Source organism: Diceros bicornis, chromosome 13, assembly GCF_020826845.1.
Source record: "Diceros bicornis minor isolate mBicDic1 chromosome 13, mDicBic1.mat.cur, whole genome shotgun sequence".
Classification (NCBI taxonomy): Eukaryota; Metazoa; Chordata; class Mammalia; order Perissodactyla; family Rhinocerotidae; genus Diceros; species Diceros bicornis.
The window spans coordinates 14,843,625-14,858,445 of NC_080752.1; the positions used below are offsets into that span (position 1 = coordinate 14,843,625).

Genomic DNA, 14,821 nt, shown 5'->3' on the forward strand with positions numbered 1-14,821 from the left:
AATCACAGCTTTGAATGCCATCACTTCAGTTACTAACACAAGACTGGACAAATAACTCATTTTTAGTTACATAAATAAAAAGTATTTGATACAGTTTTACCATTTGAAAAATAAGTACATATTTTGTAAAAAGAACTTACCAAAATATTTTTCTTATGTCGTTTCTCCTTTATATGTTTATGAGCTCCCTGAATGTTTTCAATGTGAATTAAGCAAAGTTTGCATAGATACCGGCAATTGGTATATTCTGGTGAGCGCTGAAACGAAAAATTAAAAAATACATTTTTTCAGGAAACAGAGAAGTAAATTTTCGACTATATATGTGAATGATACAATTATGTAAATATAAGAGACAAAAATAAGCACTGAAGGAATAAGTTTTTAATAAACCAATCAGTACTTACATACCCAAGAGACAGTTGTCCTTTTCAAACAGTCCTCATAGGAGATCATATACCAATTTCAAACAATATCATAAGGCTAAATATGTTCAATACTTATCTAATATAGTCTTTAGAATCCAATGTAAGATAAGAAAGGCAGTCTCGTTACTTAGTCTCATTCCAATGCTATCCCCAAAACTGGTTTCAAACTTTCAGTCTTTTTGATTACTATAAAAAATAAAATCTACCCTCAAATAGGGGATTTCAAAAGAATGAACTATAAACATGGAAGACAATTCCAAAAGCTGAGTTCCAAAAACATTCCAATTAATCACAATCTCATGGGAACAGATGTACAAACTTTTGAGTTAACTACTCTGAAGGGAACAAAAATTTTGACACATGAAAAGTATCAGTCACAGTAATTTAGTCACACTTTATATATGTATTCTTGAAATAAAAAAACTTAGTAATTCCAAAGTGCCTATTATGTGCCAGGCATTATGCTAGGTGCTTCACATACAATTTGTCATTTTAATTCCATAATAATCCAATTAGATTAGTATTATCTTCCTTTTATAGATGTGAAAATAAGAGCTCATGGAGCTTGCAACTTTCACAAGGATACAACAATATTAAGTGGGAGATGCTGAATTTAAATTCGTGTATATCTGAATGCAATGCCAACACTCTACCCATAAGATTATACAATAAAAAATTACAAAAACACAATACATATTGAAATTTAATTAAAACACTGTTTCTAGTGCCTTACACTGAAATTGCAGCAATGCTTAATTTTTATCTCAGACTGATCTTCAGCAGGCTGCAACTCCTGACAAAGAGATTCTCCTACTTCAGAATATTATATGATTTTCTTTAAATGGAAAACTTGCCCCAAATTTAGCAACAGTTCTGCACAGATCAAAATTAGATATAACCATCATTTACAGAGTATCTATTAACCTTACAACAACCCTATGAGGATTCCCCACCTTACTACCAAGGCAACTAAATTTCAAGGATTAAATAATTTGCCGAAAGCAACAAGCAAATAAGAAAATTCAGTTAAATCTAGTCATTCCAATTCTTTAGTATAAAAATTCTTTCAAATCTGTCCTTAATGGGGAATGAATTAAGCCCTAAAGAGACTTCTACCTCCTAGTTTCCAACCGCAACTACTTCTTAATTCAACAAATATCCTCTGAGCTCATACTATATAACAAACATTTTTCTAGGAGCTGGGGATAATAATGTAACAAAACAAATGAAAATCCCTGTCCTTCTGAATTTACATTCTAGTGTAAGAAGACAGGTAATAAACCAATGCACAAACAAATACATAAATAGGAATATGGGGGGGGGGTTGTTAACTGCTTTTTAAAAATAGGGTAATCACTTAAGACCTTATTGATAAAGTGACTTAAAGGAAGTGAAGGATCAAGCTGTGTGGATATGTGGGAAGAGACATTCCAAGCAGAGGGAAATATGAATACTAAGGCCCTGAGGCAGATATGTGCCTAATATGTTTGAGAAACTACAAAAAAGGCTAGTATGACTGCAACAAAGAGGTAATGTGGGCCATTGTAGGGACCATTGTAAGGCCCCTTGTAAGGACTCTGGCTTTTATTCTAAGTGTAAGGGGAAGGCATTAAAGGTTTTGAGCAGAGAATTACAAGATCTCATCTATATTTTAAAGGGATGGTTTGCCTTCTATACTAAGAATAGAAGCAGGAAGAACTTATTGCCATTATGAGCATACTGCAATCAGCCAGAAGAGAGATGATGTTGGCTTGATTCAAGCTAAGAGTGGCGATATTGCCAAGGGTTGGATTCAGGAGTTAAAAGTATAAATACAGAATACCTACAGCCGTAAATATTAATGAGATCACTAAGGGAGCCATGAGATCACTCATCACATGAATTTTTCAACTGTAACATGTTAGTAGACAAGGACACGTATGGATTCTTTTTAGTAAGAAAAGCTTGGTATAACACTGAATTGAGAGTCAGAAGGCCTGGGATAACATCTCATTGACATTGGATTAATCTCTAACACTGGAGCCTGTTTTTATATACTTAAAGTGAAATAAAAATTGCCCTATCTGGTAAAATAATTCAAATCTACAAGTAGCTAGTCTTTATTTAGTGCTTACTACATACCAGGCACTGTGCCAAGCACTTGACTTGTATTATCTTTATTTAATCCTAACAGCCCAATGAGTTAGGTGTCATTATTTTTATTAACTCCATTTTAATGATGAAGAAACTGAGGTTTAAGGATGTTAAATAACTTATTTAATATTACCCAACCAGTAACTGGCAGAGCTAGACCCAGTCACTCCAAAACCCATACCCTTAAACACTAAGCAAACTACCTCTAATTACCGACCAACTACTAAGTGCAAGGCATTGTATTAGGAACAACAGCAAATAAGACAAAAATGTTCTCACCATCATGAAGCTTCTAGTTTCACTGAAGAGACATATGAAAAATGTTTAAAAATTCCTTTATTATAGTTATAATATTTTATTTTACTATTAAACAAATACACTAATAAACCTTCTTTAAAGTTTCTGCATAACAATAAACTTTCTTTAAAGATTTCTGGGCATGGAGATTCTAGGTGTTTCCTAGTCAACCTTTAACACTTGCCATAGGGAAATTTACCCTTCTGATCTAATAGTTTGGATTTCTTCCTTCTTTGGTACAAGTTAAAAATCTACATCTTTACTCCTTGATTAGATAATCTATGCGTACACTGTGAACCACAGGACCTGATGAAATCAAAAGCAAGTTGGTAAGAATATTCCTAATGAGTGTCTGAAGTTGGTAAAGAAAAATGTTAATTAAGAGTATACTGGATTGGGGCCAGCCTGGTGGCACAGTGGTTGAGTTTCCGTGCTCCACTTTGGCAGCCCGGGGTTCGTGGGTGCAGATCCCAGGCCTGGACCTATGCACTGCTCATCAAGCCACGCTGTGGCGGCAGCCCACATACAAAATAGAGGAAGATGGGCATAGCTGTTGGCTCAGGGCTAATCTTCCTCAACAAAAAGAGGAAGATTGGCATCAGATGTTAGCTCAGGGGCCAATCTTCCTCACAAAAAAAAAAAAAAGAGTACACTGGATTGAAAATAAGAGGTTTGGGAGGACACAAGAAACAAAGAGATATCAGAAAGAAAAGGGATTACAGACATCTATGCTGGTATTTGCACACTGATTTTACATCATTGCTGTCTAAATTCAACAACAAATAAAATGTTTTCCACGCTTCCAAGCTTTTCTTTCACCCCAAGTCATTCTTTCCCACTACCATCAAATATTCATTCCACTCCAACTTCTTACTTCTTCCAAGAACTGACCTTTCCAGCTTCATATCCTACATATCTTCCCATCCAGTCCTCTGCTTATTTTTCTTGAAAACACATTTTTCATATTTCCTTTATACATGCCATATAATTTACCTGTACAACCCTTCCCCAACCCACCTGGTCAACTCCTAGCCACTCTTTCAGATTCAGTTCCAATGTCACCTCCTTGTAAAGCATTCCCCAAATTGATGCCTCTATACCCCAACTCAAGTTGGTCACTCCTTTGTCTAATATCCCATTTTCAAATAATACTGTTATTTGCTTACATGTCTTTCTCTAATTAGTAAATTCCTAGAAAAGTGGTATCATGCTCTTAAAAATGCCAGGCATGCCCCAATTCAACTTTTTATCACCAGATCATGGCACCTGAAAGGCACTCAATATTTATCTTGACAGTGCACAGATCCAGAAAAGCTACTAATTCAAGGCCTAGGAAAGAGAAAGTGAAAGGAAAGACAGAACTAAGTAAAATAGCAAATTGCAAAAAAGACTTCCTTCTAACAAGGATCTTGTGAGACTAGGTATCCAACCCAAACCCTCTCCTACATTATGGGCCTCTACTCCTTGATATTTCTTTCTATTTTCATAGGGTTACTACCATGTCATAAATTCTATTAATAACACAGGACTGCCTTCTTCAATCTAGATATGACCTCATTTTTCTAAACTACACAAAATTGTACCATTTCTTTCTTTCTTATTTATCAAGAATGATGACCTAGTTCCTTCTGTGCATACTTACAAATATTCCAAGTATCTATTTCTGAACAGATTGCTTTATGCTTCTTTCCTTCAATACCTAGCAGTGTTTTTATTGTTAAGGCTAGGAATGTACATTTCTAAGTTAAGAAACTAATTAGCACTCAGGAATAAGATACCAATGGCTAGAACAGTTCTTAATACATAGTATTCCGTAATTATGGGAGAAAAAAAGGAAAGGGGAAAAGAAAAGCAAGGAGAAAAGGAGTAAGTCTAGTACATCATGTAGTATCTGCTAACTTATTTCTATCACTCTGAATGGACTGTTAACTTCTAAGGGCAGAAACTGTGCCATTTACACCAATATATTCTCAGTGCCTAGCACAGTATCTAGAAACATAGCAAGTGCTTAGTATCTATTTGATGAGTAAAAAATCAAGGGTCAGCAAATTTCTTCTGTAAATGGACAAAGTAATATTTTGGTAAATATTTTATGCTCTGGTAAATAGTAAGTATTTTATGCTTTGAGGGCCACAGGCCATATATTCAACTGCAGAACTACTCAAGTTAACTCTGTCATGGCAGTACAAAAAAAGCCATAGACAATATGTAGACCAATGGGCATGGCTGTGTTCCAATAAAATTTTGTTTAGAAAAACAAGGAGCTAGGTATATTTTACTACAATTTAAAAAAATAAAACACACAAAAAAACAAGGGGGTAGGCCATAGTTTGCAGACCCCTTGGGTGAATGAATGAAGTCAGACTCACAGATATAAGGATTTACTGAACAAAGGGAGGGAAGGAAGAAAAGAGACAGGGAGAGGAGAACAAGAAAGGAAAGAGGGAAGTAAGGAAAGATGAATGCTATCTCTGCCTTAGGAATAGAAGAAGAAAAATAAAAAGAGCTGCACTTGGGAAAGAAAAGTTATGAAACATGCCATTTTCCTCCAAATAACTAGAACAATATGGTATACTTTTTCAAGTCGAAAGATGTGATCTCTTTCTAAGCGTTCTTCTGCTTGTTTCAAGCCTAGCCTTTGCTCAGGTGTCAATGTAGATTCATCTATCACAGTGGCATTTTCTAAGTAATCCATCTCTGAAGAATTTTCTTTATTAGATTCATCATTCTTCATTTTACCTAGAAAAGAAAGCAATCAGTTATCATCTTCAAAACTGGTAAATTGAAAAACTTTTTAATGGAAAACAGACATTCAATTTATACGCATACAGAAAAAATACTCTTTCATTTTCCTTGGTTGCACAAGTTAGTATATCTGTGTAAAATGTAAGCAAGAAATATACACAGTCAAAATGCACAAAGAAAAATCTACTTCATAGATCAAATGCCTATCTTGTTCTTCCAATCTACCTACCAAGAGAGACATATATGACTGAGATTCACTACACAAGGCTAACATAACCATCTTGTAGAATCTCTAAAGTAAATACGATAAAAAGCTATTTTAAGTCCCAAAGATTAGTCATTGAACTAAAGTCACTTTAATGACTTTATCACTATACACTAGCAGCTAAAATATATATACTCCAGACCACAGACCCACACCAGGCTCCTCCTTCTTTGCTTTCACTGAACTCACTACATCAATATTTTCTCTTTGCTTCTCTGCCTCCTAACTAGATTGTAATCTCTTACAAATACAATTTGAATCATGTTATTCTCTTGCTTAAAATACTTAAAAGGCTTTCAAAGAGTTTATTATCAAGTTTAAACTCTCTAGCACATTACATGCAGTCCTTGCCCTCATGAAGGCAGTAAACAGAATAAATACAATAATTCCAAGTTGTAGTAAGTGCTATAAAGGAAAAAAGCAAGTAACTGAGAGGGAGACCAACTTTAGATATGGGAATCAGGGAAGGCTTCTCTGAGATTTTAAGCCAAGACCTCAAGAAAGAGAGCCAATTTATCTATATCTCTAACTTTATATCCTGCCCTAACAATTTTTACTTTATTCACAGCAAAAATGCTAGAATGGATCACTGCTACTTCAAGACTCAATGCCTTTATAAATGCTGTTCCCTCTGCCATCAAGGCCCTCCCTACTTCAACTAATAACGTTTACCTGTCCTGCAAAATTCAGCTTAAGCATTACCTGTTTCAGAAGACAGTCTGATAGTCTTTATATTTTCACAGTACCCCCTATTATCTCACATTTGCATAGTCATGTAATTTGTATTCATTTATCTATTTCCTATATTAGATGATGGATTCCTTGATGCTAATGACAGGTCTTATTTAACTCTGTACCTTCAGATTTTAATACAACGCAGAGATGACACTTAATAAAAGTGTGTTGAATAAATAAATTAATTTGGATGTATCTAAAAGCACTTCTAAAAATAAATGCTCATAGATAATCAACAAATCTCTCCACTCTGCCCTCAAAAGCCAACTATATGCCATCTACAACAACCTTGACAGTCAATTCTACCTTTTGATAGCACTAATTTTCTGAACAAAGAAGAAACAGCATGCCTCGGGAGGTGATGTGTCTCCTACCAAAAGAGCACAGAAATTTCTAGAATAGGAAGGCAAACTCTTAGATAAAGATATTATAAAAAGGATCTGAATATCAGAAGTGTGGCTAGGTTAGCTAAATATTTCTTAAATTAGTCTAAGGGTAACACTGAAGCACCATGAGCAATTTGCAATTGTGTCCTAATATTTTGAAAAATAATTTAGTTTTTTAGTGACCATTTATGATGGAAATGGAAAAGAAAAGGTGAAATCCTAGTTTCATTTCTACATTTCATGACCAAGGATAGCAGCTAGACAAATAATATTCTAACCTTCTTCTTCTCTTTCCTATATGTACAACTTGCCCTGCGTGACAAGGCAATTAACATCAGCAAATCCTATAAAACTATCATTTCTGCCAATATAAAGAATTAGAGAAAGCAACATATCTTCCTTTAAAAGTCAGAAATAAACGAAATTATTTAATTTTCTGAAAACAACATCAAAATAAAATAACATCAGACAGAATTTACCAAATTTTGTTTCACAAAACACTAGTTCCATGAGATCTTAACACTCTCACAAAACAACAAGAATTGAAAACAGGTATTCAAACAAAAACCTGTACATGAATGTTCATAGCACCACTCACTATTCACAATAGTCAAAGGTAGAAACGACTCAAATCCATCACTGATAAATGGACAAACAAAATGTTGCATATCCATACAATGGAATATTATTCAGCTGTCTTAGTCAGCTCAGGCTGCCATAACAAGATACCACAGACTGTGCAGCTTAAACAACAGAAATTTATTTTCTCATAGTTCTGGAGGCGAGAAAGTCCAAGATCAAGGGGCCAGCAGGGTCAGTGTCTGATGAGAGCTCTCTCCTTGGATTGCACACAGCCACCTTCTCACTGTGTTCTCATATGGGCTTTCCTTAGCGCACACAGAGAGAAAGAAAAAATCTCTCTCTTTCTCTTCTTATAAGGCCTCCAATCCTATCGGATTAGGACCCCATCCTATGACCTCATTTAATCTTAATTACCTCCTAAAAGCTCTCATCTCCAAATACAATCAAATTGGGAGCTAAGGCTTCAACATATGAATTTTGAGGGGACACAATTCAGTCTATAGCATCAGTCTTAAAAAGGAAAGAAGTACTGATATATATACTACAACATGAATGAACCTTGAAAACATGATATGTAATGAAGGAAGTCAGACACGTATCATGATTCCATTTCCATGAAATATCCAGAACAGGCACATACACAGAAAGCATATTAGTGGTTATCAGAGGCTTAGGGAATGGGGTAATGAGGAGTAACTCTTAATGGGTACAGGGTTTCCTTTTGGGGTGATGAAAAAGTTCTGCAACTGTGATGATGGTTGTACAACACTGTACATGTACTTAATGCCATTGAATTGCACACTTTAAAATGGTTAAGGTGGTAAATCTTATATACATTTTACCATGAAAAAAAAGTTAGAGTTACTATACAACTCAGCAATTCCACTCCAACATAAATATCAAGGAGAAATGGAAACATACATCCACACAAAAATTTTTAAACAAATGTTCACAGAAGCATTATTCATAATAGCCAAAAGATGAAAACCACTCAAATATCTAGCAACTGATGAAAGGATAAACAAAATGGATATATCAATACAATGGAATATTATTCAGCAATAAAAAGGAATGATGTACTGATACATGCTGCAACATGGATGAACCTTTAAAACATTAGGGTAAGTGAAAACAGCTTGACACAAAAGGCTACATGTTATATGATTCCATTTATATAAACAGGCAAATCTATACAGAGAGAAAGTAGATTAGTGGTTGGCAGTAGCTAAGAGGAGTGGGTAATGAGCAGTGACTGCTAATGAGTATGGTATTTCTGTTGGGGGTGATGAAAATGTTCAGGAATCAGATAGTGGCGATGTCTACATGACTGTGAATAGAATAAAAATAGACTAAATTGTATATTTTAAAACAGCAAATTTTATGGTATGTGAATTATATCTCAATAAAATATATAAATAAAATATATAAATAAATAAAACATGCCCCTTGGCATAGCAGTTAAGTGCGCACGCTCCACTGCTGGTGGCCTGGGTTCGGATCCTGGGTGCGCACCGATGCCCTGCTTGTCAGGCCATGCTGTGGCAGCGTCCCATATAAAGTGGAGGAAGATGGGCACGGATGTTAGCCCAGGACCAATCTTCCTCAGCAAAAAAAGAGGAGGATTGGCATGGATGTTAGCTCAGGGCTGAGCTTCCTCACACACACACACACAAAAAAGGCAAATAAGAAAAATAAAAAATATGACAGATGGTGATATGGACTATGGAGAAAAATTAAACAGATAGGAGTGTCAGAGATGGAGGTGACGGTGGTAAATTTCAGATAAGTGACCCAGCAAAGCTCTCACTGAGAAGGTGAAGAAGGTAAGAGAGCTCACCATATGGACATCTGGGGGAAGAGTGTTCCAGGCAGAAGAAAAAGCAAATGTAAAGGCCATCAGGTGGACATTTGCCTTCACATTTGAGGAAGTGCAAGGAAACTATGCAGAGAAAGAGAAAGGGTGATAAGGAAACGAAAGAGGGCAGAGAAGTCGGGGAGTGCTACAGATCACGTAGGGCCCTAGAGGTCACAGCAAAGATACTAACTTTTATTCTGATGTATGGGTAACCACTGAAAAATTTTGAACAGTAGTAACATGATCTGAACAATTTTAACAGGATCATTGTGGTTGCTCTGTTGAAAACACAATGAAGAATGGCGTAAGTGAAAGGAGATGAGCAGGTTATACTGCTCAAAAGCATGATCCTGACCAGCAGCATCAATCTCACTCCAGAGCTTGTTAGAAATTCAATATCTCAGGCCCTACTCTAGACTTTCTAAATCAAAAATCTCTGGGAATAGAGTCCAAGAATCTGCATTTTAATACGATTCCCAGGTGATTCATATGCATATTAAAGTTTGAGAAGCCCAGATATAGACTACTCTCCCCTCAAATATTCACCAGGCTCACTCTCTTACCTCTTTCCTTCAAGTATTTGCTCTAATGCCACATTCTCAGTGACAATTTAAATTTGAAACACCACCACAGACACAGGAGCATCACGCCCTATGATCTTTCCTGTTTTGCTTTTCTCATAAAATTTATCACCAGCTAACTTATTATATACTTTTGTTATTTACCGTGTTTTTTGTCTGTCTCCTCTCATTAGAATAATAACTCCATAAGAACTGTGTTGTCTGTTTTGTTCACTGCTATATCCTAGTGACTAGATCAGTACCTGGCACTATGGTAGACACCCAAAAGAATATTTATTGAATGAATGAATGGCAAAAGGAAAAATGGCGGAAGTGCTAAATGGGAGCTAAAGTTGGGTCTAATGGAGATTAATCCACTAATCTCAAGTAGGTCTGAGATTAATCAAATTTCTATAAAGCCTAGTAAGTCCAAATAGACAATGATCTAGATATAAAGTTTTATTCTATTTAATTTACAAAGGGGCAATCTAGTGAGAAATCACTAATTCAAATATTAATTCAGAATTTTTCATATGAGAAAAAAGTGCTAAACAATTATGTATGAACATGACTTAAAGGCAGATACTATACCTATTGAAGAGAATGCCTTAAAATATGAGAAGCACTTATTTATGAAAAATTTTTACTATACTGTAATCATTCTTATTAATTTGTTAAAACCAAGCCTCCCAAAAGGACGTCTACTTGATCTACCAGCTTCCTTAAACTAGAGTTCAACTTGTTCTCCATGTTAACAAATAACAAAACTGCATTTAACTGGAGAAATAATTAATAAAGAATACTCATTGCCATTGCATGCCTATGTGTCAGGTACAACATGAAACACTCTATTGGATTATTTCACTTAACCTTCATAACATAGGCAGCAGCATCTCCACTTTTTTAAAAAATGAGGAAACAGGGGCGGCCCAGTGGCGCAGCGGTTAACCACACACACTCCGCTTCGGCAACCTGGGGTTCGCAGGTTTGGATCCCGGGCGCGCACTGACGCACCGCTTGTCAAGCCATGCCTTGGCAGCGTCCCATATAAAGTAGAGGAAAATGGGCACACACGTTATTAGCCGAGGGCCAATCTTCCTCAGCAAAAAGAGGAGGATTGGCATTAGACGTTAGCTCAGGGCTAGTCTTCCTCACCAAAAAAAAAAAAAAAAAAAAATGAGGAAACTGAGACATGTTTTAAAGGATAAGAAGCTTAACCAAAATTCAAAGTCATTAAATGGGGAAGATGGGATTCAAAATCTATGCAATTTTACTCGAGCCCACACTCAACCATCTCACTCTGTTACCTCATTTATTTTGTTGCCTTTTAAAATAAATAATCTTTAAATCAGATTTTTCAGTAATTCAAGTGATCACACCCTTGTAAGTGATCTTATGCACAGTATTTCCCAACTTTAATCATTAAGTACTATCATGTTTAGATTTGCCATATCTAAACACTACCAGTACTACTCATTTTATACTATCTTTAAATTGACTTACTTTTTTTTTGGCCTTGTCCTAAGCCATATCTATAAAATTATGAAGCTGATATTTTTTCTTATACACATAAAGATAACTCTACTAAAATTAAAAAAAAAAGGTCTGTCAATATACCATCATCTGTGTACCACCAGAAATAAAAGAAGCAATTTCTGAACTCTTTACCAATGTTTCTCAAAGTGTGATAAATAAAGATTTAGAAATAGCTTTTCTTTGTTTATACATCAAGGAAAGGCCTTATTTCTTCTAGCCACAGAAACATCAGGAAAAAAGATTGCCAAGGAAAATTCATTAATTTAAACAAAATCAGGATTAAAGTACTCAAAAGACATGGACAATATAAACAATTAATTAAAGCTAAGATCAAGGTCCCAGAAGAAAATGAATTTCATACTGATAGTTCTCAAATACATAAATTAAAACAGTGATCTAATCCTAACCAATCTGTTTCCGGTCTTGTTCCAGTCAAAGAATTTGCTGTACTACAGCCAAAAAGATAAAATATACATATATTTTTTTTTTGCCATATTTTACTATATAAAAATATATTTACCATATATTTTTACCATAGCACTACCTTGCTTAAAGCTCTTCAACGGCTTCTCGAAACACTCATAATAAAGTCCAAACTGTCTATCCTGTCATAAAAAGGCCCTTTATTTTCCATTTCCTATGTGCCTTTTCAGCTGCATCTTTTACCACTTTCCTCCTCAATTCCCTGTTGCAGGCATACTGAATCTCAGTCATACTCACAGTCTCACATTTATATCACGCATTTTCTCAACCCAAAGTCTAAATTCCTCAATTAAATCATGTAGTTTCTCAACTCTAAGTTTCTGGCACTGAACTAAATTATCACTTTATTTATCTGTATCACCTCCATCTAACTAGAAGCTTCCTTGAGGAGTGGGGTTGTGTTTTTTTTTGTTTTCTACTGTAAACACATGCTTGGCATATAAGACCTCAACACATAATGTTTGGTGAATGAATGAGCAATACATTACCAGGACCATTTACAATGAGAAAGAGAGGGGCCGGCCCGGTGGCGCGAGCGGTTAAGCGCGCACGCTCCGCTGCGGCGGACCAGGGTTCGCCAGTTCGGATCCCAGGCGCGCACCGACGCACTGCTTGTCAAGCCATGCTGTGGCAGCGTCCCACATAAAGTGGAGGAAAATAGGCATGGATGTTAGCCCAGGGCCAGTCTTCCTCAGCAAAAAAAGAGGAGGATTGGCAGATGTTAGCTCAGGACCGATCTTCCTCACAAAAAAAAAAAAAACAAGAAAGAGAGAATGAGAATGTGTGTGTGTGTGTGTACATACCAACTACAGGAGCCATTAAATTTATATTTGCAAAGGCTTTTTACCTACCTTACTAAATACAAAAGGTTCTTTTTCAGCTTAAAACGCCATATTATCAATGTCCTTTTTGTAATTAAAGTAGTTAAACCAGGGATAACCTAAAGAACATCAGTATAGGAAAATTCCTCCAAAAATATGACTTGTGGGATAATCTAATTTGTACTTACTCAAATCATCCGATATGTCTTCAATTCCTGAAGCACTATCATCAGAATCAACAGTATTATCTGTACACGTTTGTTGCTTCTGAGATCGTGGTGAGTCTTCCAGAGCAGATTTTTTTCCCTCTACAACATCAATATTCACTTTGTCCAAAGAAGGAAAGGAGCTTGGAATTTTTTTCCCAATCTGCTGTAATTCTGTCTGTCTCATGTTTTCTTTCAATAGTAAACTGGGCACTTTCTCTGCTTCTGCTGGTGAACTGGGCACTTTTTCTGATTTCATCTGAGAACTAGGTGCTTTTTCTGCTTTCCTTTGTGAACTAAGTGCCTTTTCTACTGCTGATGCCTGTGAGCTGGGTGCCTTTTCTGTTTTCAATGGTGAATTAGGTGACTTTGGTGATTTTTCTGCTTTCGCCTGTAAACTGGGTGCCTTTTCTACTTTTACCTGTGAGATAGGTAACTTTTCTGCTTTAACCGGTGAATTAGGTGATTTTTTTGCTTTGCAATGACTTTGATCTCGAAGGACTAATCCCAAATCTTTAGGGCCTGGAACACTGGCAGCATTTACTTTACATGATTTAACTTCTGTTTTTTCTATACAAATATCATTTTGCTTATTTTTTTTACTACTATTCCTATTTGGAGAGCTGGTCCCAATTTCTTTTATGGATTTATCATTTCTAACTTTCAAAGTTTGATTAGTTATAACTTTAACTGCTTTGTTTTCTTCAGAAAGAGCCCAAGCATTCTTCTTTGGTTCATGATTTTCATTTTTAGAGGTCTTAGACTCTTCCATTATTTGAAAACCTGCTTCTTTCCAATTGTGATATTGTAAAATGGCAGATCTCCAGTAGTTTGAACTGCTTCAAATCCAGTTTAGGCAAGCAAACTATTGGGTTAAAAAAAAAAAATGCAAAATCTGTTATTTAAGATGCTATTTTTGAAAAATTGGTGAAACATAAAAAACTTTTAATATTTGTTCTCAAAACTAAAGAAATATTAAAACACAAAACTCTGAAAACTATATGAAAAGGCGTTAAAAAGCCCACTTAGTAAATAACAGCCAAATGCTCATAAAGGAGGTTCTAATGTAATTATGGCAATATGACATCAAAACAAGGGAATTTTAGAAGTGAAACACTGTTTTACACTACTAAGAATTGCATCTAAAAGGGAAATAAAACCTGCAATTGATGCACCACAATTAACATAAAAGGAAACGAAACAAAGAAAACACAATAATTCCAATCTATATGCAACATAGGGAAACAGTTTATGGAAGCCTAAGTGGTATGATCTTGCCCACATGACTTTCCTACTAAACACTACCTATTTATACCACTAACCTACTTCAAACTTGACTCTCTAAACATGGAGAAACAATGTCAACAGACTTTCTCTACCTCTGAAGTTTTAAGGAGTTTAAATTCTTCTGAGGTAAGAAAAATTTAAAAACCAACAGGAACCCAAGTTAAAAAGTAATATTTTATATAATATTATAATATGATACATGTCATTATACATTTGTCAAAACCCACAGAAGATGTACCACTAAGAGTGAACCCTAATGTAATTAAACTATGAACTTTGGGTGATAATTGTAACAAATGCACCACTCTGGTGCAGGGATGTTGACAGTGGGGGAGGCTATTCCTGTGTTGGGGAAGGGAGTATATGGGCACTCTGTACTTTCTGCTCAATTCTGCTGTGAAACTATTACTGCACCAAAAAAAACTAATGTTTTTAAAAAAAGACGATAGTAAGAAAGAACACTAAAATCAGTCAGAACCCATTTTCTTCTAAAATATAATAGGAA

The 14,821-nt window shown here is 35.4% G+C and overlaps 1 protein-coding gene across 10 annotated transcripts in view; it reads right to left on the reverse strand.

Annotated features, from left to right (window-relative positions):
- Positions 1-13,897, reverse strand: part of TUT4 (terminal uridylyl transferase 4) — a 95,777-nt gene extending 81,880 nt beyond the window's left edge. For 8 of the 10 annotated variants that reach the window (XM_058552409.1, XM_058552403.1, XM_058552407.1 and 5 more), the window contains exons 1-3: positions 13,012-13,897; positions 5,431-5,594; positions 141-257 (exon numbers count right to left, since the gene is read on the reverse strand). In XM_058552409.1, coding sequence (XP_058408392.1) covers positions 141-257; positions 5,431-5,594; positions 13,012-13,801 — 1,071 coding nt within the window. In that variant the 5' untranslated portion in view covers positions 13,802-13,897. The remainder of the gene's footprint in view (positions 1-140; positions 258-5,430; positions 5,595-13,011) is intronic. The other 2 variants (XM_058552410.1, XM_058552411.1) reach the window with 1 other exon arrangement.
- Positions 13,898-14,821: the final 924 nt, after the last annotated feature.